General features: G+C 43.2%; 1 protein-coding gene across 3 annotated transcripts in view; it reads right to left on the reverse strand.

Annotated features, from left to right (window-relative positions):
- cnot10 (CCR4-NOT transcription complex, subunit 10) overlaps positions 1–10,863 on the reverse strand; it is a 28,550-nt gene extending 17,687 nt beyond the window's left edge. Inside the window, exons 1-8 of one of the 3 annotated variants that reach the window (XM_030724674.1) lie at positions 10,635–10,863; positions 9,805–9,896; positions 8,838–8,999; positions 8,612–8,762; positions 3,156–3,295; positions 743–826; positions 564–647; positions 138–255 (exon numbers count right to left, since the gene is read on the reverse strand). In XM_030724674.1, coding sequence (XP_030580534.1) covers positions 138–255; positions 564–647; positions 743–826; positions 3,156–3,295; positions 8,612–8,762; positions 8,838–8,999; positions 9,805–9,896; positions 10,635–10,650 — 847 coding nt within the window. In that variant the 5' untranslated portion in view covers positions 10,651–10,863. The remainder of the gene's footprint in view (positions 1–137; positions 256–563; positions 648–742; positions 827–3,155; positions 3,296–8,611; positions 8,763–8,837; positions 9,000–9,804; positions 9,897–10,634) is intronic. The other 2 variants (XM_030724676.1, XM_030724675.1) reach the window with 2 other exon arrangements.
- Between the last annotated feature and the right edge of the window lie 15,528 nt (positions 10,864–26,391).

Consider the following 26,391-nt stretch of genomic DNA (forward strand, 5'->3'; position numbering starts at 1 on the left):
TCTAGAGAAGACAACATCTGGAAACTGCAGTTATCCCAACAAAACCTGGGTAAGACAAAGCAAAAGTCCATGTACAGTTTTTTTTTTTAAACTAGGAATATCCTAGAAAGTCAACTGATCTTGTAGGTATCAGTCACCTGTCTTGATGGGTCCAGCATGTTCTGCGATGTTGGAGCTGTTCAACAGTTTGACTGCTTTCCGGTAGTTTCCTCTCAGATACTCAAAATTACTCTTGAGAAATAGTGAGGGTGCAGACTAATGACAGGGATAAGGGAAAGAAGGGTGACAGAGACAGCTTTGAAGCAAGTCGTGCTCATTTCCTACACTACCTACACATCATATACCCCAGAAATATTTATTTAAGAGAAAAACCTCATTTTCTAACAAGACAACTAACAATGTTATAGCTCTCTCATCATCAATGTAGAAACGACATGTAATTTTGTGTGAATTATGATGACTGCAATGATATTATGTGCCACTCAGACATTTGATTTCCAAAAAACAACGACCTGACCAAAATACTGTAGCCCTTCCACATTAGCACTAAAAAGTAGACTCACGTTCCCCGCTGTGTTCATCACTGATTTGATCTCCCTTTTACAGGCCTTGGAGGATTTCATCTGAATGTATGCTCTCACTTTGTACTGCAAATATGAAAATCAGTTAGAATAAACACATAAAGGCTAAAGCAGAGAAGCAGTAAGCAGTGGATGTAAAAGGCTATGAACAAAGCTCTCACCTGGTGCATTTTTGATTTGGCAGCTTCAATCATGGCTGCTAACTCAGCCTTCTGGTTTCCTCCATCTTTGTTTGAACTGTTGTTCTGAAACAAAACAGAACCCAGTCAGCTGTCTAAAACATGAAGGCAGTGGCCTAAGAAACAAGTACAGGACTAAAGTTCTTTCACTTTCCATAACAATAAAGAGGCAGAGTTCAATCATTTATTCTTTGATATTAGTTCTACCTGTGGTCATTTTTGATAGAAACTGTTTCTGTGGATCATCCAGTGTACCAAAAGCACTCTGTTCCTCTGAGTGTAATCTTTCAATACAGTGACCACTGCAAACAAATTCAGCTCACCGTTGGAGGCTAAAATCTTACAGATACCTTGGCTATTTTAATTCAACAAAAGAAGTTTCTCTTAGTAGGATTAATGATCAATCTGTCTTTATTAGTTGGCTATGTACCACAGGCCTTCAAGGTGGCTGTAACTAAACCTCTACTTAAAAAGCCATCACTGACCCAGCTGTCTTAGCTAATTATAGGCCAATCTTATAGCCTCTGACAGTGGACTCATCTCTGTTCTTGTCCTGTTGGACCTCAGTGCAGCTTTTAATACTGTTGACCATAACATTTTATTACAGAGATTAGAGCTTGCTATAGGTATTAAAGGTACTGCACTGCAGTGGTTTGAATCATATTTATCTCATAGACTCCAATTTGTTCATGTAAATGGGGAGTCTTCTTCACACACTAAGGTTAATTATGGAGTTCCACAGGGTTCTGTGCTAGGACCAATTCTATTTACATTATACATGCTTCCCTTAGGCAGTATTATTAGAAAGCACTGCATCAATTTTCATTGTTATGCAGATGATACTCAGCTTTACCTATCAATGAAGCCAGATGACACACATCACTTAGTTAAACTGAAGGAATGTCTTAAAGCAGTGATGTGCAGTCAGGGAGGCAGTGCCAAATACTAACAATGACAAGAGAAAATACATTTGACCACTTGACTGTTCTATAAACTGTTTTCTGAATTATTTCAACACTTTAATAGTCCAAATCACGGAATTTATGCATCGCCTGTTCAAACATGTAAAAAATGTAGAGTGAGGCAGTGCAGTGCTGTGCCTCACCTCTGGGGGCGCTGTGTCACATACAATAAATGAACCAGGCAGCTGGCGCATGCCCATTGCTGTCTCTCTCCATATCGCCAGTATACATGTTTGATTACGCATGTGCTACACATGCTGATGTTCCACAGTCTGTCTAATATACTGAATGAATGTGTGTGACATGTTTATTCTTTGTGATCGGTCATAAATGCACAGTAAAAATACACAAGGGGAGGCAGGAGGTACCATGCCGCACCAATAGGGGGCAGTGCTGCAGCAGTGCTGCCCCGTAGGTAGAAGTATAGGCACATGGACTTCATCTTCAAATAAAGATAATATGATACATGTTTAATGTTATTCATTTATTTAAAAAGAGATACACCCCTGCTGGGGGGTTCCCATGATGCACTGAGTGTTTCTTTTCATTCACATCTTTTCACTCTGTTTACACTTCACTCTGTATTTAATCATTAGTTATTATTAATCTCTGTCTCTCTCTCTCCCCTCACAGCAGATGACCCCCCCCTCCCTGAGCCTGGTTCTGCTGGAGGTTTCTTCCTGTTAAAAGGGAGTTTTTCCTTCCCACTGTCACCAAGTGCTGCTCATAGGGGGTCGTTCTGACTGTTGGGTTTTCTCTGTATTATTGTAGGGTCTTTACCCACAATACAAAGCGCCTTGAGGCGACTGTTTGTTGTGATTTGGTGCTATATAAATAAAATTGAATTGAAAAAGAAACCTGGGATTATTCTTATCTTTTTCAGTCAGTGAAGTGAACAGTAAGATATCCTAGCTTTACAAAGGGCTTATGTGATATCTGCTTTAAGGTGTGTGTTTTGAGTTATTCCAGGCACTTCTGGAGGCTCTCTTTCTCAGAGGAGCCACAGTATCCAGAGTCATATGCAGCGTGGATGTAACGCTATTAACAATCAACCTCTGTGGGAGTAGAGTTTCGGTAGCCACTCTGATTTCTGACCTGTCAAGACAAATTCATGATGCCACGGATGTTGGAAAAACTCCCAGACATTCTCCTGGTTGCACTCTTTTGTTAGCCAGAGTCTCAGTTTCTGTCACAAGTGATGATCAGCGATGTGATGTGTTTGCATGCCACACAGGTTTAAGGAATTGCAGACCTGTAAGTGGTCACAACAGGATTTCCAAGGACCATTCTAAAAACAGTAGCAGCACTGATGTTTTTGCAGTAGGAGACCACCTTCAATCTTATATGCTGATAGGGTTTTTGTGGACAGAGTCACATTTTTATAATCCAACTGCATATTGTATTTCAAGTGACACTGTAGTGTGGAAATGTACCTCTCCTTTTCCGTTCTTGTTGCTTCCTTGTACAGAGAGTTTGTCCAGCACAGCCAACAGATGGAGGGCCTTCTCTGGCTGGAAGGTGAGCAGGTAAAGATCCACCAGCAAGAAGCACACAGCCTGAGCAAACTTCTCTTCTAGGACAAATAACAAAACATATATAACATATCTATATCAATGTATATAATAATAATAATAAGAAGAAGAAGAACTGTGCCAAAGTCTTGAGCCACCCCTCACTTGTTTATATTTTGGTCCCAAGGAGCCCAACTGTCATTTTTTACAGTGGTCTTGAACAATAGCTCACCAGGCCTTCTGAAGGTCTTTCAAAGGTTTCCTTCATCATTGGTTGCTGTTTCAGCTCATTTTCAATCCATATACTGACTATTTTCAGAGGAAAGTTTTGTATATAGCCATTTAACACCAACCTATGAATTATTCAAGCATAAAAAAAGACAGCTAACTAAGCCAGTGTTGTGTCTGTGCACAGCAGAAAACTTCGCAAAGAACCAATTTTAAAAAGTCTCTTTAGGCACTTTGTTACCAGTAGCCTGTCGCAAAAATGTATAATTTGTTCCCATTTCTTTAGTCGAATGAAAAACGCCAAAGAAAACAGTTTAACGGGCACTGAAGTGTTTCTGCACCAACAAGGTGACCCCCAAAACTATTAGCTGAACTATTAACTGAACTCTTTGCATATTTCAGCATGGTACAGTGTGTCCTTCTAGCTGTGAAGCAACAGTGCTAACCACCATACCACCATGGTGCCATGTGTCTGTGTGGGTTTCCTCCCACAGTCCAAAGACATGCAGTTACTGGGGTTAGGTTACCTGCTGATTTTAAATTGTCCACAGGTGTGAATGGTTGTCTGTCTCTCTGTGTTAGCCCTGCGACAGGCTGGTGACCTGTACAGGTGTACCCTGCCTCTCACCCTACGACAGCTGGGATAGGCCTCTCCCCTACCCCCACCTGGCCTTAAAAAAAAAAAAAAACTCCACAGCAAATGAATGGTATTTGAAAGACATGTCCTTCAGATATGGGGAAAAAGAATCCAGCAAAGACTTCACACACGACCTGAGAGACGCATGAGCTTTCAGCTGATCCAGCTACTGTTCACTGAAGTCTGATCCACTGGTCTCAGTGGAAGGGCGGCTGTCAAGAAGCCATTCTTAAGGAAGGGATGCAGGGAGAAAAGGCTGAGCCACATTACACACGAAGTGGACTGAAAAGTCTGTGGCAACAGGCAACAGGTCTGATGAAGTAAATTTTTTGTTTCAAATCATCAGTGTGCAGGGAGGAGGTCAGGAGAGACGTCCAAAGTGAGCATCTATAGCCATCTGTAAAACAAGGAGGTGGTTCTGTTATGGGTTGGGGCTGTATTTCAGCCAGTGCTGCTCTAAAGTACTGTCAGAGGACAGTGGGCGATGTGGCGTTCAATAGTGAGACACACTGATGTTTAAAGGAGTAAAAGCAGCTTCCTGCACAGAAGCTCAACACAGTGTTGCTGACTTTGCAGAAGCTTGATAGAAAATGATGAGGTTGCAGTTCGTTAATAAAAGTCGGCTCAGTGTTACAGCTGCAGAGGTGAGTCTCTAACACACAACATGACAGTCGACATCCAAAGAAGAGCTTTGGAGTACCCCTGAAGAACGGACGCTCAGCTCACTCTCCCTGCCGTCACTGACGATGATCTTTGTCTGATGACAGGGTAGCAAAGAAAAACGTTTTTCCTCACACCTACAGCCCCACCTCCTGCACAGCTTAATGGTCAAATTATAGTGTGGGGTAAAACTGTAATATTACTGCTACTACAACCATTACACAACAGTTTTACTTTACATACTTAAATATGTAAAAATCTGCTGTTAAACATTCTGACCAAGGTCCAAGTCAGTCCTCAAAGACTTGAGACTTTTTTATGTTAGGCAAGTTCGGCTTGCAGATATCAACCACAGCACAGTTTCAACATTTATAGCTCAAGAATTCCTCCAGAGTTTCTTTGTACACCTGCTCTTCGACTATTTGGATGTCACTGGTCTTTCAAGATGGCGGCGCGCATAGTCGCAGCGGCTCAGTGCTCTCCTTTTCGGTGCTCTGTGAAATTGTGTATGTTGTTATGTGTGCTTCAACTGTGGCTCAACACATCACCATTATGTCGGGCGGACATTATAACATACAGACGGCACGAACTCCTACATATAGGAGCACAAAGTGAGCAGGCGGTTATGGCTGACTTCCTCCACTCTCACAACATCCCGGTGGACATCGCCAGACCACCTGGCTCTTTGTGGTTCATCATCCCTGTGAGGGGGGGTCGCAGACGGAGACGGCGCAGAGAAAGGAGGCAGAAAAGAGGCGGCAGAGCTGGCGTTTTGGAGAGGCTACGTAAACGGCCTCATAGACCTCCGTTACCCAGTGTTTTCCTCGCCAATGTAAGATCACTCCCGAATAAAATGGATGAGTTGAGACTGCTGGTGGCTACAAACAGGACCGTGAAGGACTGCTGCGTTTTGCTCTTCACTGAGACCTGGCTTCATTCATCCATTCCTGATGCAGCCATCGAGCTAGCCGGCAGGACAACGCACCGGCATGACAGAATGCGGACCTCCGGTAAGAGCAGAGGAGGGGGTGTGTGCTTGTATGTAAACAACAGCTGGTGTACAGACAGTATGACTGTGAACAGCCACTGCTCTCCGGACCTGGAGTACATGACTGTTAAATGCAGGCCCATCTATCTGCCCCGTGAGTTTACAGCTGTTTTGATCACTGTTGTTTATCTTCCCCCTGATGCTAATGCTAACTCGGCTGTTAGTCTCTTACATGACACGGTTTGCAGTCAACAGAGCAGATATCCTGAGGCTGTACACATCATTGCAGGAGACTTTAACCATGTCGATTTAAAGACTGTTCTACCCAAGTTCCATCAGCATGTTAAATGCCCTACAAGAGGGAACAACACACTGGATAAAGTCTACTCTAACATCAAGCTGGGTTTCAGGGCTGTGCCACTGCCACATCTGGGCCAGTCAGACCATCTGTCCCTGCTTATGATTCCAGCATACACCCCCCTCAGCAAAACTGCTCTTTCTACATCTAAGACTGTTCAGACCTGGCCTGAAGGTGCCTCTCAACAGCTGCAGGACTGCTTTGAAACAACTGACTGGGACGTATTCAAGCACCAGGACCTGGAGCAGTATACCTCGGCTGTTCTGGACTACATCAAGTTCTGCACCGACACTGTAACTGTGGACAAGAATATCCGGGTTTTTCCAAATAGAAAGCCATGGATGAATGGAAAGGTGCAGAGCTTACTCAGAGAGAGGAACATCGCCTTCAGAGCTGGTGATGGGGCGCTTTACAGCGCTGCCAGAGCCAACCTGAAGAGGGGCATCAGGGAGGCCAAGGCTGTGTATAAGAGGAGGATTGAGGACTGTTTCCAGAGCCACGACTTCAGGCAGGTGTGGCAAGGGGTTCGGCATATTTTGAACTACAAACCCAGCCTGTTAGTTGATCAGCGTAACATCAATCTGGCAGAGGAGCTGAACAGCTTCTTTGCACGCTTTGAGGTACAGCAACCAGAGACAGCCATCCAACATCCCTCAGCAGGCAGCAGCAGCATCCTCAGGCTGCAAGAGCAAGAGGTGAGGCATATGCTGGAAACTGTGAACCCGAGGAAAGCTGTGGGGCCCGATGGTGTCTCTGGACGGATACTGAAGGTCTGTGCGGCTCAGCTGGCTGGTATTTTTACCAGCATTTTTAACCAGTCCCTGAGCCAGGCTGCTGTCCCTTCCTGCCTGAAGTCCTCCATTATCGTCCCCATCCCCAAGAAGAACACTATCAGAGGTTTGAATGACTACAGGCCAGTAGCACTAACACCAATTGTTATGAAGTGCTTTGAAAAGCTTGTCCGGGCTCACGTCATCTCCAGTCTCTCTCCCAGACTAGACCCCCACCAGTTTGCCTACAGAGCCAACCGGTCCACAGAGGACGCCATTGCCACGGCCCTCCACTCTGCCTTCTCTCACCTGGAGCAGGGGGGGAACTACGCTCGGCTGCTCTTTGTGGACTTCAGCTCAGCGTTTAACACCATCCTTCCTGGCAGACTGGTGACTAAACTGTCAGATCTGGGGATACCACGCTCCACCTGTCTTTGGATCAAGGACTTCCTGACAGACCGTTCCCAGAGGGTAAGAGTAGGTCCCCACCTCTCTTCAGCCATCAGCCTCAGCACCGGCTCTCCACAGGGCTGTGTGCTGAGTCCCCTACTCTTCACCCTCTACACACATGACTGCACCTCCATACATGCCAGTAACTGCATCATTAAGTTTGCGGATGACACCACTGTGGTGGGGCTCATATCAGGCGGGGATGAGTCAGCATACCGGGACGAGGTGCAGCGGCTGTCAAGGTGGTGCAGTGAGAATAACTTGATCCTGAACACCACTAAGACAAAGGAGATGGTAGTAGACTTTAGGAGGACAACACATGTCATTCAACCTCTGTTCATCGAGGGGGATGAAGTGGAGCTGGTTTCAGATTTTAGGTTCCTGGGAGTACATCTGCAGGATGATTTGACCTGGAGTATCAATACGACCAGCATTGTCAGGAAGGCCCAACAGAGACTGCATTTCCTGAGGGTTCTTAGGAGCAACTATCTGACCCAGAATCTGCTGGTGTCCTTCTACCGTTGCTCTGTAGAGAGCATCCTGACCTACTGTCTGTGCGTGTGGTTCAACAGCTGCACAGCAGCAGACAGGAAAACACTCCAGCGAATCATCAACACGGCTCAAAAGCTCATAGGCTGTCCCCTGCCCTCCCTCCAGGAACTGTTCAATGCCCGCTGCCAGAGGAGGGCACAGAACATCCTCCAGGACCCCTCACACCCTGGACACTCCTTGTTTCAGCTACTGCCATCAGGCAGACGTTTCAGGACAATGAAGACCAGAACAAACAGACTGAGGAACAGCTTTTATGCCAGGGCTATCATTGAACTGAACTCTGTGTGGTTTGGACAGTGATGTGGGGTGGTAGTGCTGACTGTGTGCGTGCGTTGGTGTGTGTATTGGGGCTAGATTCATCTTAATTTACTATTGTGCACTGTATTTTAGTAATCATTTTTATCACTCATATTTTTATTATTTTATTATTTATTGTCTGAGGCACCTAGAAAGGAATGCATTTTAAATTTCGTTGTGCAACTTCTGTGTACAATGACAATAAAGATTCTGATTCTATTAAACTACTGAACATTAGTTTATTTTATGCAACAGGAAACACCCATCACATACCACACATTTTGTAACTTAAAAGAGTTTAACTTACCAAGATAAGATTTTAATATTCAGCTAACTGCTACAACAGCTAGTGATCCCCTACTTCTTAGTTTTCTCCCTGATAAAAGATTGATCAACTAACTGGACAGAATGAAATCAGTGGAAATCACCACAACATACCGAATGGTTCCAGAAACTGGTAGAGCTTCTCTCCGATGGAAATGGCTTCAGAGTACTGTCGCATGTAATAGTGGATGATAGCTTGATTATAGTACAGCAAACTATTTTCAACATCATCCAAACCATCAACGTCTTCTGCTGACGTGTGAACCTGAAGGACAAAAAGAACTTACTATAAATGAGCTCCGCATGAATCCAAAGCATGCCAAGAACTGTGAGCACTTACCTGGTTCTTCATTGAGATCAGGGTCTGCTTCAGCACCCCTGTGGTAGTCTGACCACTTCTGTAAAACTCAACGACTGCTTTATTCATTGCAATCTTGTAGTCCTCTTTGTTGAGCTCCTGCAGGGCTTCAAGGTGTTTGAATGACTCGTCATACCTGCCAGCCTAAAAGGAATACAGAGACTCATTTCACAGTGTAATCTGAAACATTAGCATTTCTTCTCACAATCAATGAAACAACTAACAACAACACCTGAAAATTATTCGCAGTAATTCCTTGAACAGATGGTCACTGTAGCATACAACAAAGGAGCATAAAGTGCAAGAGTGCAGTGTCTTTACCTTCCAATGCAAAGCCCCCTGAGGTGAAATAAAATTGATCTGAATTTTAAGTCCTTTGATTTCTGCACCACTATAAAGACTTGAGAGTTTTCCACTAATTTGCTGTCTGAGCACAAGTCATGTTCTTTAATACTGGGTGAACATGCAACATTGAGTATTTCTGTGGCACATTTTCTGGCAGTTCATTTTAATATTTGAAGGTGATGAAGATGCTCAGCTTAAATTATTAATGCTGCATGAATGAAAGAGACTTGACTGTGTGATAAAACAAAGTATCAGCCACTGACATTTCATCAGGAAAGCTGTTTAATGAAGGGCTACTCAGTGCAAACCGATTTTCTCCCAAACTTCATGAATAATTATCAATAATTAGTCACATCATCTGTGATCATTGTTAGCTCGATTATCCAGCATGCATGAAACTGCTTTGCCGTGATCAGATAGAGGGAAACACATCTGCTGAGGTGTTACAAATCACAGGTAACACCAGCTTGAAGAGAACACATTAAAAAGAAAGGGTTAGAATTGTGTTTTTAGTTGCTCCAAGTTCTAAATGTGTGTCTGTATTCATAATTGTGTGTCCATATACACATTAATTGTCACAAAACAGTGGAGGCTGTCCGTTTACCGTAAACGCTTCATGTGCACAGGCTGCCATCTCTTTCTCCTGGTCTGACATCCCCGGGGAAGGTGAGCTGTCATGCTTTGCCTCATTTTGCTCTGATTAAATGAAAAGTCAAAGGAGAAGCACAAAAAAGTCACAACATAACAGCGGTCTAACAGGGCTAAGTGACGGGCTGAGGAGCAGTGTGTGCGCAGCCGCAGTTTCAGCTGCGCTCCGGCTGGATCAGATTACGGAAAACACATTTGTGAGGACTTTCGGACCGATCTCGCTCAGCTGTCACCAAGTCAGCTTGTAGAAATGAAAATGTGACCACTGCGTGGAAACAGCCTGACAGACAAAACGCTGATTTGAACAGCCCACCGACATCTAAATAAATAAAGAAACAAAAATAAAAACAGCAGGTTGTGGATGCGTTGTTGCCATGTAAAACCACCCGGAAAACTGATGACACGTTAGCTACTAGCAGTTAGCGGTTCACTGTTTTAAAAGAGGGATTACGGTTCAATATTTCTAGTACTCGGCAGATTAAATGAGTCATAAAGCTCATAAATGGCGTTGATTCATCTCAGTTGGAGCAAACAGAAGGCTACAGAGGGAGGTTTGGCTAAACGTGCTTAAACACACAATTTGACTGGGCTAACCAGCGTCCTGCGACAGAAACGGCTCACTGGGTCACAAATCAGATCAATCAAAAAGATCAAGAGAGCAAGACACGAGTCATTCCCAGTAAAATTACATGAGCAGCTTTAAGTTAACACAATTCAACAAATGCATCTGCTTACTGAGTTAACGCTAGCTCCACAGCGAGGCACTTGGCTAGTTTTCATACTCACCTGCATTTTCTGCCATTTCTGAGGGCTTTTCACGATGAAGGTAAAAGTATATCCGACTGAGTTACTGCTGTTGGTTTAGGCGACAGCAAAATAATCGGTAAATGCTGATTCTTTTACAAACACACGATGGTTTGCCAAAATCTATCCGCTTCTCTCAAACAGATTCTTCTTCGCTGTTTGCGGTCAGCTTGCTACAAACGCGTCATAAGGCAGCACCGCCCCCTGTCGATATGAACGCGTCAGGAAAAGGTCATTTAATCAAAACTTAGACCGCAACCACAGCATTTAAAGTCTCCTTAGGATACTGTAGATGCCAACTGGAATGTGCTGGGTTTGCAAGTAAACACCAGAGAAGTGGTGAAGAAGGCCCAGCAGAGACTCTTCTTCCTGCAGTCCCTCAGGAAAACTGGGCTCCCACGAAAACTCCTCACCAGCTTCTACCAGTGCACCATGGAAAGTGTCCCGAACTATGGATGCACGGTGTGGTTCTCCAGCTGCACCTCAGAGGAGAGGAAAACCCTGCAGCAGATACCCTCTGGCAGGCTCGGGGTCTGAGAGCACGGACAGAAAGACTTAAACACAGCTTCTTCCACAGAGCCGTCAAAGCTCTGCTGGAAGCCAGAGTATGGACACGATACCCACATCCACGCTTTATGGACAGTTAGGCCTGTATTGCCTCATTTTTGTTACTTTTTATAGTTATTTATATTTGTTGCTATTTTCTTGTTTCGTGTTCCTGTTTTTGTTTCTTGTTCTCATTCATATGCTCCTGTGAAAAGAAAGGGAGAGCTATCAAACAGATTTTTGTTGCAACAATAATAAAGAATTTCCTCTTCTTCTATAGACAGAAGGGTATGTGCAGACTTGGTATCTGTGAACACAGACATATATGGACATCGGTCAGCGCTTTTTACAGTAACATCTAAGCTAGTCTGACCCCCCAAAAATGGCTAAATGAAAAGTGGAAAACACGTGGGAGGCAGAGGACCTGATCACTGACATTGGAGGTAAACTGTGTCTCTTCTCCTGGCCTGCGATGTGCGGGGAAAAGAGTGGAGACGGATACTGGAGAAGATGCAGAAGGAGACCTGCACAGTGCATCACACAGCAGGAAACGCTGCGCAGCAAAGTCCTGAAGACACAATGTGTCATATGCACCGCAACACACAGTGAACTTTTTAAGAGGCAAAGGTTGAAATCAGCAGCAGTTTCGCTCTTTTCTGGAGGAAATAGCTTCTGAATTAGGTGATGTGCCTGATCACAAGGGTGCACTGAGCTACCTGAGGAAATATGTAAGTTCATGTAAAGTAAGAAAGTAATTAAATAAGAGAGAAAACTAGCTTCTTGTTGTTTATTGTTTCTGGACATTTTGCTGATATCACATAGAAATAGAAATCCCTTTATTTGTCCCACAATGGGGAAATTTCAATGTAGTAGCGGCAAGCTATTGTACAGAGACACAATAAACACAATAAGAAAGTATAAAAAGATAAAAAATAAATAAGAAAATACAAATACAGAATATACAAATAAAAACTGTATACACTCTGTACAGTAAGACAGTATAGACAATGTGACCAATCAAATGTCAGCAGTGTAGATACATACATAGTAAACTCTCTTATGTCTGGGAGCAGTGCTGGTTAAACAGTCTCACTGCTGCAGGCAGGAAGGACCTGTGATAGCGCTCTCTCAAACATTTGGGGTGCAGCAGTCTGTCACTGATGGAGCTCCTCAAGGCTGTCACAGTTCCATACATGGGGTGGGAGTCATCTGACAGCATAGAGTGCAACCTTCTTGTCATCCTCCTGTCCATCACCACCTCCACAGTGTCCAGGGAGCAGCCCGGGACAGAACTGGCCTTCTTGATGAGCCTATCCCGTCTCTTCCTGTCAGCAGCAGTCATATTGCTCCCCCAACACACCACACTGTAAAAAAGAGCTGATGTCACCACAGAGTCATAAAAAGTTTTCAGGAGTGCCCCCCGCACTCCAACGGACCTCAGTCTCCTGAGCAGGTAGAGTCTGCTCTGACCTTTCTTATAAAGTGCATTGGTGTTGTCTGACCAGTCCAGTTTATTGTTTAGATGAACACCCAGATACTTATAGGATGTGACCCTATCAATGTCCATACCTAGGATGTTCACCGGTGTGGGAGGAGTGCACTCGTGCCTGCAGAAATCCACCACCAGCTCTTTGGTTTTACCTGCATTGATCATGAGGTGGTTCCTTTGACACCAGACTGAGAATCTCCGTATCAGCTCTCTGTATTCCTCGTCATCCTCATCTCGTATAAGATCGACAATCGCAGAGTCATCTGAAAACTTCTGCAGATGACACGTGGGTGAAGTATAGGAGAAGTCTGCAGTGTATAATGTGAAGAGGAATGGGGCTAGAACTGTTCCCTGTGGGGCCCCTGTGTCAGGAACACAGCCACATGACCTCACTCCAATGCACGGCTGGTATGCAAACTGGAGTGGGTCCGTTGAGGGTCCTACTACCTGATGAAGATGGGCAGGAACCAAACACTCCAGGGTCTTCATCAGGTGGGATGTTAGCGCCACTGGCCTATAGCTGTTAAGGTCCCTAGGGTGGGAAGTCTTTGGCACCGGTACCAAGCAGGATGTGTTACAGAGCTGTGGCACCTCCCTCAGCTCTAAGCTCAGGTTGAACAGATGTGTAACTATCCCACTCAGCTGGTCTGCGCTGGACCTCAGGAGCCTGGAACTTCTACCATCAGGACCCTCTGCTTTCACATCACAGTGTTTATCTGAAAAAAACTGCTAATTTTAATCAGCTTGAAACAGTCGTTTTTCCTGGTATTGTTTTTGAAAAATATATTTTATTTAATGTGTTGAGGAAAAAGTTGCTGTACTCTGGCCATTCAAATTCATACTGCTGATTAAAATATTTTCAGTGTTAGGCTGTTCAATAAAGGTTAACCCTGTTTGGCCCGTGACTTAGAATGTTTTCAAATTTGGCCTGTTCTGTGATTGAGTTTGACACCCCTGGGGTACACACAGCGCTCGTACCGCAACCAGAGGTGGCAAAAGTACTGACATTCTGTACTTAAGTAGAAGTACAAGTACTTAAAAAATACTTTGTTAAAAGTCAAAGTACTGGTTCAACTTCTTTTAAGTAAAAGTTAAAAAGTACAGGCTCTGAAATTTACTCAAAGTAAGAAAGTAAAAGTAGCTCTTTGGATGACGTTTCTACCTGCTATTTTTGTGTAAAGCTAACTAAACCTCATTATATATTATTGTAATAATATAAAATAGTACATGAGAATGCAAACATTATTCAAATCTAAATTTTAATCCTAATGAATGCACTCAGCTTGACTCTGTTATGTAGGACACAAACTGTTAAAGGGAATTTAAACACAGCTCTGTTCTCTGTGTCCTCCATAGCAGAGGGTGACTGTGCCTCCACCTAAACACCAACATGAGGATCCTCAGGGGTTACAGTGGGATTCAGAAGGTGGAGGAACCCTAAGATCAGCTGTAGTGGCTCTGCATGGGGAGAAGAATCACAGCTTTCTATTGTAGCTGCAGTAAATGATGTTGGTGTGCAGGCTGTGATCAGCTGACCTGCTGCTGCTGCTCTGAGGTTTACTGCTCTGTGTGGATGAACTGAACTCAAAGATGTAACCCAGTATTTCACAGCTATCTGAGCTGATCTCCATCCCCTACACTGACAGCATACAGGCTGTAGAAATGTTGGATTCAGTGAATGAATCTCAGCATCAGCAGCTTTGATTCAAACTCATCTCTGCTGCACTGATGTAACCTGTAACTCTGACCATCAACACAGCCTCTGTGCACCAACACAGAGCTTTACTGTAAATACAGTACAACAAGCTGACCTGTTTATTACACACTAAACTGCAGTATTTTCATACAATCTTTGAATAACACAAAGTCAGCATACTTCAGTTTGTTTTCAGTCCTTACCTTTAAATCTAACCTCTCTTCTTCCTCTCCTGTCCTCTTTCTCCATCTCTGAGTGAACTTCTCTCTTTGTTCTCCCTGAAATACAGCAGCTCTTCTTTTAGCTAGCTGTGTGACAAACTGCACACACTTTGTGTGTTTGCTGATATTTGTAGAGCATTTACAGACGTTGCATTTACCTGCCACACGTTACTCCCTTCATGCTCGCTCCTCTTCAGTAGTGCTAGCTAAGCTGTTTATGTCCCACGAGCACAACTTACGGACTCGGTCCGGCCCGCTGTGACCCCTGATTATAGCGCTATAAATGATACATTAATTATATGGGTTTGCGTATTTAATCCCTTTGTACCTGATAAGCACCGGTGATGGAGGATACGCAACTACGATTGTCTCTTACATGTTATTATTCCTCTGTTTAGGCTCAGATTGTTTGACGGCACAATGACCGGAAATGCAAACTTCTCTCTGACATGTCAAAAAGTAACGAGTCTGTTTTGAAAATGTAAGAAGTGGAAAGTACCGATACTTGTGTAAAAATGTAGGTAGTAAAAGTAAAAAGTACTCAGAAAAATAAATACTCAAGTAAAGTACAGATACCGAAAAAATCTACTTAAGTACAGTAACAAAGTATTTGTACTTCGTTACTTCCCACCTCTGACCGCAACCCTTTGTATGGTTAAGCATTGCCTGAACCTTGCTTCAGAAAGGGAATTAACACACATAACACACCTGCACAAGCATAAACAACATCTTCAACATCATTCATTTACGTAGGTTACATCATAGCTTTATGAAGGCCCAGCACTGAAGTCTGAATCAGGTCTAAGCTGGAGGAGGAGGCTGGGGGAGAGGGAGGTCTGGGCTTCACTGCTCAGGATGCTGCCCCGCGACCTGGCCCTGGATAAGTGGAAGAAAACGGATGGATGTTTGTACTGATTTATTATCATAGTAGATTTTAACTTTTATTGAGCTGCGTGTTATGAATTGTAGAACAACAAGCATCGTTCATAATGCACGACACAATGCACTACACTTTTAATTTACTTAAAATATGTTTTTCTCATATTTCAATGACATGTAAACATTGTTTGCAGTAATGCTTTGTTGTATAGTTATTTAAAGTGCGATTTTTTGCATTTTCCCGGAGTGATGGCCAGACATCTCGACGCGGGCCAACCCACCGCACTCGGTGGTGCGCCCAAGGGGGCAAAAACCCCCCAACGCAGGGAGGGGCCCAACCGGGAAATGGGTGACCCCGGGCACTAGGGCCCCAGACCCCACACCCTGACCCCCGCGGAGAAAGCCAGCCACCTGGCCCGGGGACAGCACCCACCACCACGGGCACCCCAGACCCACACCCCAAGACCATAAGAGCACCCATCCAAGCCCCCACCACCAACATCCAGGGCCTTCCGGCACCGAACCATAGCTAGTGCTAATGGCCCGCGCTCGCTAACAAACCAGTCCTGGTAGCTACAGCTGAAGTAAAGACAAAAATAACAGCTGAAATTGTCAGCGAGCACAACACACACAGACACACAGAGAGCAGAGGAGGCGTGGAAATGAATATCAGCAATAGTTGCCACCTGTCCGGTAAAGTACAGAACCTCGCATGTTACAGAGCCGTGTTCCACGGAGTCCCGTAACATACGGGGTTCTGTATTTTACGAGACAGGTGGCAACTCTAGATGATCCACTCTGTGTTAAAGGAAATCCATCGCAGCGACGGAGAGCTTTTTAGAATCTGCGTGTGTGCGCTCGTGCGTGAGTCATACTCCAGTCCAGTAGGTGGCGGTAATGCAGTTCTATGTTGGCCGCTTACACCGAGACAGCTGAGCACTGCAGAGTTTAAACCAAGCATCGACACAGTAAATTTGTGTCGATAATTTTTTAGAATCGATTTAATCAAGTTAATCGATGAATCGTTGCAGCCCTAACTCATTTAGTCGACAAATAAATTTATACATAAGATTCCTTAAAACAGCCATCAAAGAGCTGACATTAGCAGACACAAACAGTTCCCTGGCACTGCTCCATCTGGGCTTCTTTAATAAAAGTCTTAATGCATCATTATAAGCCACCTTCAATCTCTGAAGGCTGGCTTTTTTATAATTGCACCATAAGTGTACTGTATACAGTGAGGCACAATATGATCTAAACATGTTCAGTTTAACTTCATCAGAGCAATATCCAAATTTCCGAAATAAAATGTTAGCTTGAGCATATAACATTCGAACCTGGCGGTAAATGTCATCATCTGATAAACGGTCTGTCAGCACATGACCAAGATATTTTACTTCATTTGAAATGTTCAACAAAATCCCAGACAACTTAAAAACAGGGAAAACCCTATATTTGTCTTCTTTAGTGCGACATATTATAATTACACTTTTTGATGGATTGAATTTAATATCATGTAGTTCACTGTATACCGAACACACATTAAGCAGCTTCTGAAGGCCAGCTGAACTTGGACTAAAAACCACTACGTCGTCAGCATACATCAAGTGGTTTACAACTGTACCTCCAACTATACAGCCAGTTCTACACAGATTTAACCAGTGGTGGACAAAGTACTCAACTCTAGTACTTAAGTAAAAGTATTGATACTCGTGGTCAAATCTTACTCAACTACAAGTAAAAGTTGCTCAGTCAAAAGTTTACTCAAGTTAAAGTACTGAAGTACTTACTTTTAAAAATACTTAAGTATTCAAAAGTACATGTATTTAAGAATACTCAAGTATCCAAAAGTACAAATTATATTTTCTAATTTCAGTACATTGCTGTATTGTTTTGAGTGCATTTACAGAACCTTGTAACTTGTTGAAACCACCTGATGATGTATTGACATGTAGAACCGCTCTGTAACAAAAAGTCTGCACCACCTGTAAAACTTCAGCATAAAAATGCAATAAAAAAATAGGACAACTCTTGTCATTTTTTTATTTACACCCCCCCCCCCCCCCCAAAAAAAAATAAATAAATAAATAAACCAAACAAAAACAAAACAGGAGACTTTTCTCCCCACATACAGTAACACTGGTAACTAAGAACTACCATACTTGACATAGATGCTTACAAAACAGTGAAAGCTCTGTACAGATTAATCTACATCAGGGCTCTTCAACTCCAGGCCTCGAGAGCCCCTGTCCTGTAGGTTTTAGATGTGTTCCTGAGCCAACACACCTGAGTCACATATAGAAGTCATTAGCAGGACTCTGGAGAACTTGACTGCATACTGAGGAAGTAATTCAGCCACTTGATTCAGGTGTGTTGGATCAGGGACACATCTAAAACCTGCAGAACACCGGCTCTCGAGGCCTGGAGTTACCCACCCCTGCATTGAGTAGTCTCCTTCTCATTTGCCAATGCCGGTGTTCTGATGATCTGTGCTACCTCATCAGATTTTCCTACTGTAGCGTATCTAGATAGCTAAGTCTATCTGTTGGTGCTACCTTTCGAAAATTGCTTCCACCATGTTTACATACAGAACACCGGCCGCTCAGTTACCAGTGCCAGCCTCTTAATCAGATCAGTAGCTGGCTTCAGAATGGATATAGCCTTCTGCGACGAGAAAGTAGCCACCACTGGGTGTGCAATATTTGTAATTTTGGCACTGAAACCGCGCCATAGTTTTCCTCTCACTTGTCATCAAGCTTACCACACTAATGGTCGGCTTTATTTCAATCATCGGTCATGGCATTAAACTGCAACCACTTAAACCTCAGTCAAAGTCATTTAAAGTTTTTATCGAAATTGAAAAAAAAAAAGTTTGCTTACATACCTCAATGTGCTTACTCAGGTTGGATGGTGAGTTCTTAAATGCAGAAACATGGTTTGTTCGCGGTAAAAACAGAAGACATTTAAACTGATACGAACAATTTTTTAGTCCTGAAATCTCAAACAGCAAGCTGAGACATGGCCATGGGTGCGGTGGTTTCTCCGCTTGACTTTCTCCAACTGTCTCCATTGCTGATTTCTGTTTGAATGAAAGCGGGAGCTCAGCTCAAGTCGACGATGGTGTAATTCCAAATCCCAGGTGTGACTCTGATTGATTCTTGTGAAGATCATAGCGTGTGGCCAATAAAGAAAAATAGCAACAGTGAAAAGCTATGCTGAGCCAAAAGGAACGAGTAACGACAATCTTTTTAGAAGTGTAGTGGAGTCGAAAGTACAATATTTGTCTTTGAAATGTAGTGGAGTGAAAGTCATAAGTTCACCAAAAAATAAATACTCAAGTAAAGTAAAAATACTCAAAGAATGTACTTAAGTACAGTACTCAAGTAAATGTACTCCGTTACTGTCCACCACTGTACCTGAGACATTGAGCCTTTAACAGGAAACTAACCAGGATGACGGCCAGATGTGAACAGCTGTGTCTAAAGAGGTGCAGGAATGCATCTCAGGGACGAGTGCTGACTGCTGTGGTTTGAACATCCAGGGTTTGGTGAATATGAGCAGGCTGTGCTGAAGGCTGAAAGAAGGCTGCATATATAACTATTACCTGATCAGTGACCATTTCTTTATGTTTGCAGTAAGATTTTCATCAACTGGAACTGGATTTGATCCTGAAGGGATGCAATCCACATTTTTAATGAATTTGAGGAAAATTATTAGATAGTGACTGTTTCATGTTACTCTTTGTCATGTGGGCCAATTGATATGCAGAATTTACTTTGGACTGATTAAATTTAAATGCTAATCCACTTCACTGAACAACACTGACATATGAAAGACTAATGCTTGTTGTCTTTTTGTTTTTCAGGCCATAAGAAAGTATAGAAAGCAGATACATCCATTATAAATATGACATTATTAAACTCTGTCTAATTCTTTGCTAAATTCACAATCACAATAGTATAAGATTAGTTTTCACAAGAATCCTCTTCTGGAAACGAACACGCAGAAACATAAAGGCTTAAACAGCAACAGCACACACACTTCTTCTTATTATAATAAATTCCTTCAAAGCTCTTCCCCCCCGCCCCATGTTGTGACCTGTATGAACTGGTATCCTGGCAACCAAGGCTGACTGTACCATCCTATCATGAACATCATCATGAACTGCTGGTCTGGAAGCTGATTGGCCATCACAGCATCCTGCTCGTCTCCGCTGGCAGCCCCTCCCCTACCCACCCTAGTGCTCTCCAGGCTTTAAATGTGCTGCTGCTTTGCTGAGGTGTTTTTGGAACCTCATAAGGTGTTCATAATGAACACAGTACCACATGATTTTTTTGAACCTACCTATCCCAGTGTATCTCTTTCTGTTTTCCTGCTAAAGGTAGCGCCGGTAAAACGGCTGCATGACCTCAGACACCTCCCCCCCCCTGTTTGTCTCTGTGTTTGTATTTCTTGGATGGGTGTTCTGTTCACTGTAATTTCCGCATTGTGGGACTAATAAAGGTATAAAAGTAAGGTAAGGTAAAGGAAAGCAGATGTCACGTGGCAATTAGCATTAGCGGCTGGCGCTAGCATTAGCGCTAGCCGCTAATGCTAGCGCCAGCCGCTAATGCAAACACAAAATATGAATTTTAATAATTAGCAATGACAGAGTGTGCACGAAAGCGTAGGAAACATTATATAAACAGTATACAAACATTATATAAACTCCCGATTGGTTTTTTTTATTTAAGATGCTTAAAAGCAATATCAAAAGCAACTTATCGATATTAGCCATTAGCTTCAGCTATCAGTAAGCATATTCCATTCTATTCCATTCTAACACCTGCGACAGGGCACAGCATGTATTTGCTGTTACTAGGCAACTGTTGCTATGCAAACAGGGGGCGGGACCTAGGTGTTCGAACGTTCTGAGATAAAAGCACTCAAAGGCCTTTAGAAGTGATGTCATTATTTAGGCTATAAAACAAGCTTAGGTAGACCAACCCAACAGAGAAATAGGGTTAGTCAACCTGGAAACTATGAATAACATAAAAGAAGGAGAGCTAAAAACACAGGTTCTGTCAGTGAACGGTGTAGAAGAAGGAGCAGCACAGAAAAAGCTAGCTGCTGAGAGAGCAATTAAAGAATCAGATTTGGATAAAATGCCAGCTGAAAGAAAGTTTAAGAAAGAGGAGGAGGAGGCTTTTAGGTTAAAGTACAAAAATCTAACCAAAGCACTGACAGACCTAGCTATTGAGATAGTGTTTAAAGAATCAGATTTGTATAGAGTGCAAGCTGAAAAAGAAGTGTTGGGCCGGGGAACAAGGAAATGGAGGAGGAGGAGGAGGAGGAGGAGACGAAGCTGGAAGCTTTAAGGTTAAAGCACAAACGTTTAACCAAAGCACAGAAAGACCTAGTTGCTCAGAAAAACACTGAGGATAGAATGGAGGCTGAAGGAAGAGAGTTTAAGGTGGAGGAGAAGAAGAAAAACTTTGATGCTTCAAGGTTAAATTTAATACATTTAGCTGAAGAAAATACAGAACTAGCTGCTCAGATAAAAATTAAGTTACTGAAATTGGATACAATAGAGGCTAAAGGAAGACGGTTGCAGGTGGAGAAGGAGGAGAAGAAAAACTCTTTAACCAAAGAACAGACAGAACTAGATGCTCAGGAACAAACTGAGGAACTGAAATTGGATGAAAGTCCAGCTGAAAGAATACCGAAGTTTTTAGAAGGACGGCTAAAAGCTGAGTATGAAGCAGCACGGCAAAAGCGAGCTGATGAAAGAATGGCTACGGACACGGAAGCTGCAATGCTCAGGTCAACAGGCAGATGTAGAAGTAAAAGGATTTTACCTAAATCATCCGTGACTGCCACAATGAAACGAGTACAAGAACGACAGCTAAAGGCTGAACTGGCATCAATCAACCGTGCAGCACCAGGACGGCAAGAGCAATCCACCACCCTTCCTCGCATTCGTGCCAACAAACAGGTGCCAAAAAGAGCATCAGATTCCAAAAAAGAATAACATTCTTGCTCCACCGTGTGCTCCTCGCTTGATTTGAAGGATGGCCTTACAACATATGCCGATATCCATTATGTAAAATCTACATATACCTGTACATACATAGTTGTATGTATATGCAAATATGAATATATGTAAATTTTTCCCCCAACCGGTCACAGCAGATGCCCCCCCTCCCTGAGCCTGGTTCTGCTGGAGGCTTCTTCCTGTTAAAGGGAGTTTTCCCCCCCCACTGTCGCCGAGTGCTGCTCACACAACCCCTCTCAACAATTCACAACAGTTATACTGCAAGGTAAAGACCTTGCAGTATAACTGTTGTTGTGAATTGTTGAGAGTTGTGGATATCGGCCTTTATAAAATATAAAAATTGTAATAATTGATATCAATAAAAAAAAAATCACAATTAAAGCCGCAAGCGGCGATCATCGGGCCCTCGCACCCGGCGCGCGTCGACCCGTGGCGCGCTCCAGCCGAGCCGCGCTCGGAGGTTGTCGCAGGCTGAGGAGCAGGGGACTCACCCAGCTGCTGACAGCTCGGCAGGCAAGCGGTACTTTGCGTCGTTCGGCAGCCGAACGTCTCCTGCGTCCACTAGGTGGTGTGGGTGAGCGTCCCAGTGCCACGATGCTCTATGTAATGCCTGCAGCCATCAAATAAATTGTAGTGATCATATGATGAAGATTATTAACGTACTGATGATTTCTTGTCACCACTAGGTGGCGTTATGAGTGTGAAACAAAGCTGATAGATAGGGTGTGTCCAGTCTCCCTTACCCTCCCATTAATCTCCCACCTGATCAGGTGGGAGACACTGGTTATTTTACATGGAATGTCCCATAAAGCAGTTTCAGTTACAAACATTTATGACTCTAGCATGAAAGGGCCATAACCACCTCCAAGGGACTAGCCCACAGGGGTTTAAATACCTGGGTCTCTCCACCATTTGGTTGAAAACTGAAGAAGCCTTTCGGATGAGAAGCGAAACGTCTTCAAGAAACAAAAAGAAGTCCAGTCACCTTTTTTCAAGCTCCAGAGTTTAGCACGAAACATTCAAATACAGCTGTTCTGTGGTTTAATATTAGGCAGGACAAACACAGAGGCCTTCAGGCATACAGAGTTCGTTTTGAGAAGACAAAAGTCTGGATTTGCTTTAAGAAGCAGCCCTTTTTCTAAAAAATAAAGTATAACAAAGATCAGTTTAGTAATGCCAAGTGTCTCACTGAAGGGATCAGCTGTTTCCTCAACAGCCTCATCGCTACATAAATTCACTGGAAACAAAGAAACATGTTTCCATGAACAGAATTTCACCAGCACTGATGAGGGATTGATTTTAAACACAATCCTGAAATCTGACCCACCCCAAGCTTAGTGCAAGTTCAGTCCTCACATTAAACAATAAATACAAAAAATATTAAAACCGCAAGCGGTGATGATCGGGCCCTCGCACCCGGCACGCATCGACCTGTGGCCTGCTCGACCCGTGGTGCGCTCGGTGGCTGTCGCGCATGGGAGAGTAGCGGGCTCACCCAGATGCTGTCAGCCTAGAAGGCTGCCCGTACCTCGCGTCATGCGGCCGCCTAACGTCTCCCGCGTACACTAGGTGGCGCGGGTGAGCGCCCACTAATTAAAGTGTCATCATGCTGTATGTAATACCTGCACCTAATTAATGAAATTGTAATGATCATAGGATGATGAGTATCAGTCACCACTAGTTGGCATTATGAGTGTGAAACAAAGCAGGTAAATGGGTGTGTCCTGTGTCACTTACCCTCTCATGAAGCATGTGAAGTTTGGGACAGCTTGGACAATGTATATTTCAGATGTGACAATTTGGTGACTTGTGGTATATGGTTGAATTCCCAAATCCAGAGGGTTGCTATGGCAACACTATTCAAAATTCTCTGAAACCTTGACTAACTTTTGATGGGCTACCTGTGTAGATGATCTGGAGCCCTTTTTGTGTCACTGGATGAAATGCTCTAGGGAAAGATGATTAAAATAGCAGGCCTGAAAAAGGCGAAAAATGCTGCAAAAATGACACCTTAATTTGAAGATGCCTGGCTTCCTGTTGGGTTTCGGGTATGGGTCCAAGAGACTTTTTCGTAGGTCTTAGGATGTTACTTGAGCATGCAAAATTTCAGGTACACAGAGCAAGCATAGTCCTGGGGCTGATGTTTTGAATCTTTCTGGGGCTTGCTATTAAAAAAAGTCAAAATTCGGAGGGTTACCATGGCAACACCGTTTATAAAACCTTACATAACTTTTGATGGGCTACTTGTGTACATGATCTGGAGCCATTTTGGTCTCACTGGGTGAAATGCCCTAGTAGGAGTTGATTCAAATAGCAGGCCTGAAAATGGCAAAAAAAAAATGACACCTTCAATTAAAGATAGCCGACTTCCTGTAGTGTTTCGGGTATGGGTCCAAGAAACTTTTTTGTACCTCTTAGGATGTTACATGATCCTGCACAATTTCAGATATGTAGATAAAATGTAGCCCCGGGGCTACGTGAAAAACATGGTATTTTATGGTATTTCCCGGTCCCACTAGGTGGCGCGCCAACATTTATGGACTTTATGCATATCAATGTGTTCCAGGCAGGAGGCTTATCAAACTGATCAGGATTATGTCAAGAATGTTGATACATATTTTCATGCATTTCAGAGAAACTAATTCTATGGACGGTCTTACAAATTTTCATTTGCTTCTGTAGGGGGCGCTATTGCACCTACAGTTTTGAATCTGTAGTTACGGGTTCAGCCTGGATCTGTACATGAGTGATTATATTTTCAGGCTGATCGGGCAAAGCGTGTGCAAACAAGCGCACGAACAGTTTTGGTGGCGAGGGAGAAAAACGAAGGCCAACGTCAATGGCCTGGTGAGACAAGGCCGTTGAATATTTTGTAAAACTTTGCACAATATTTGATGGGCTACTTCTGTAGATGATCTGGAGCCAATTTGGACTCACTGGGTCAAATGCCCTAGGAGGAGTTCATTCAAATAGCAGGCCTGAAAAAGGCAAAAATTGACACCTTCAACTGAACATAGCAGACTTCCTGTAGGGTTTCGGGTATGGGTCCAAGAGATTTTTTTGTACGTCTTAGGATGTTACATGAGTCTGCAAAATTTCAGAGCTGTAGATAAAATGTAGTTCCAGGGCTACCCAAAAAACATGCTATTTTATGATATTCCGAGCTGCCACTAGATGGTGCTCTAACGTTTATGGACTTAATGCATTTCAATTTGTTCAGGGCAGGAGGCTTATCAAACCACTGAAGTTTGAGGCAGATTGAGCAATGTGGCTTTGAGTTACAGCCCCTTTTGTCTTCATGGTGAAGCATAAACTTTGCCATCCTGCCAGGGTCATGCCCTTTGGCAAAAACTCACAGTTTTGAAAACAGTGTAAACCCCACTCCTTAAGACTTTCCAGGGGAAATCTGAGATGGTTCTGCTCAACCACCGTAGAGCTGGACCTGAAAGTGTGAAAAATGACATTTCCTGCTCCCACTAGGTGGCGCTGCGATTTTCATAAAATATTGCCACATGTATGTGTACAGGGGCAGATGCTCATCCTACTGAGAAAGTTTGATCCAGATTGGATTATGTAGGTATGAATGACAGCCAATCAAATTTTCATGGCGAATGATCAAAATTCACAGGGGGCATAAGGGCCACGCCCCCTTGTCAAAAACTCACCATTTTTTAAATCTAGATTCCCCTTTGTGTGTAGATTCAACACACTAAATATGAAGTTGATAACTTCTAAAACTTTTGAGTTATTAGAGAAAGTCTGAAGGGTGCAAATTGCCATATTTGCATATTTAAACAAAAATGGCGCACTTCCTGTTGGGTTTAGAAAATGGCTCCAAGAGCGTCTGGATGTGATACACACGTGTATAAAGTTTCATATATGTACGTGAAACACAGCGGTGGGACTCGACTTTAGGGGGCGCTACTGAGGCAATTTGCTCGATGCCATTAAAATACTTACATTTTCACGAGGTGTGATGCAGGTGCAAAGTTTCATGAGTTTTTGAGCATGTTAAAGCTGCCAAAAAGGCACTTCATTTGCCTGAATAATAATAATAAACAGAGCAATTACAACAGGGCCTTTGCACATTTCGTGCTCGGGCCCTAAAAATTACAGCATGGACTCTTACAGTCTGGAGTCAGTTTCAGGTGAAATTCACCTTTATGATGATAAAAGTGAACTGAGGTCAGATCTGCATGACTTACACTAGTGACACAAAGCGCTACAGTGCAACAATCATAATGTTACATCATATAATGTTCCCGGCTTCTTACTGCCAGTGTTAGCAACTAAAACAATTCTTACAGAACACACACACACACACACACACACACACACACACACTGACCTGGTGGAAAATATCATTTGTGGATTTCAGAAAACACAAACAAACCCTCGTCTGGCATCACTTCATGTATTCTCTTCATACCAATGCAGCCAAACAGAAAAGTGCCCTCACATTAAGGCCAGTTCTTTTGGTTTAGGGCAAACATAGAAATGCAAAGTGTTGCCTTAAGATAAAATGAATATAATGAGCTCCACTGGTCAGAAAAAGGAGAGAAAAAAAAATATCCAGAAATGAGTCACATTGGTGATTAAGGAGGAATAAAACTAAAGATTATTTCAGCCACTAAAGAAACTTGTTCAGTGTTTGATTACATATTTTTTTAAACTGGTATACATTATGACTGTAAATGTTACAAACGTGAATTTATCTAAGTCGCATGAATCATCATCAGGTTGTTGGAGTTTCTTTATGGTTTTTAATCTTGCGTCATTTAGCTCGTCTTTGGAGCCATTTAGCACACCATGTGGTTATTTTGCACCTCTGTGTGGTGATTTCATGTCTTTGTTTTGGGTGTTCATGTTTTATA

This window comes from Archocentrus centrarchus, unplaced genomic scaffold, assembly GCF_007364275.1.
Source record: "Archocentrus centrarchus isolate MPI-CPG fArcCen1 unplaced genomic scaffold, fArcCen1 scaffold_40_ctg1, whole genome shotgun sequence".
NCBI classification, from domain to species: domain Eukaryota; kingdom Metazoa; phylum Chordata; class Actinopteri; order Cichliformes; family Cichlidae; genus Archocentrus; species Archocentrus centrarchus.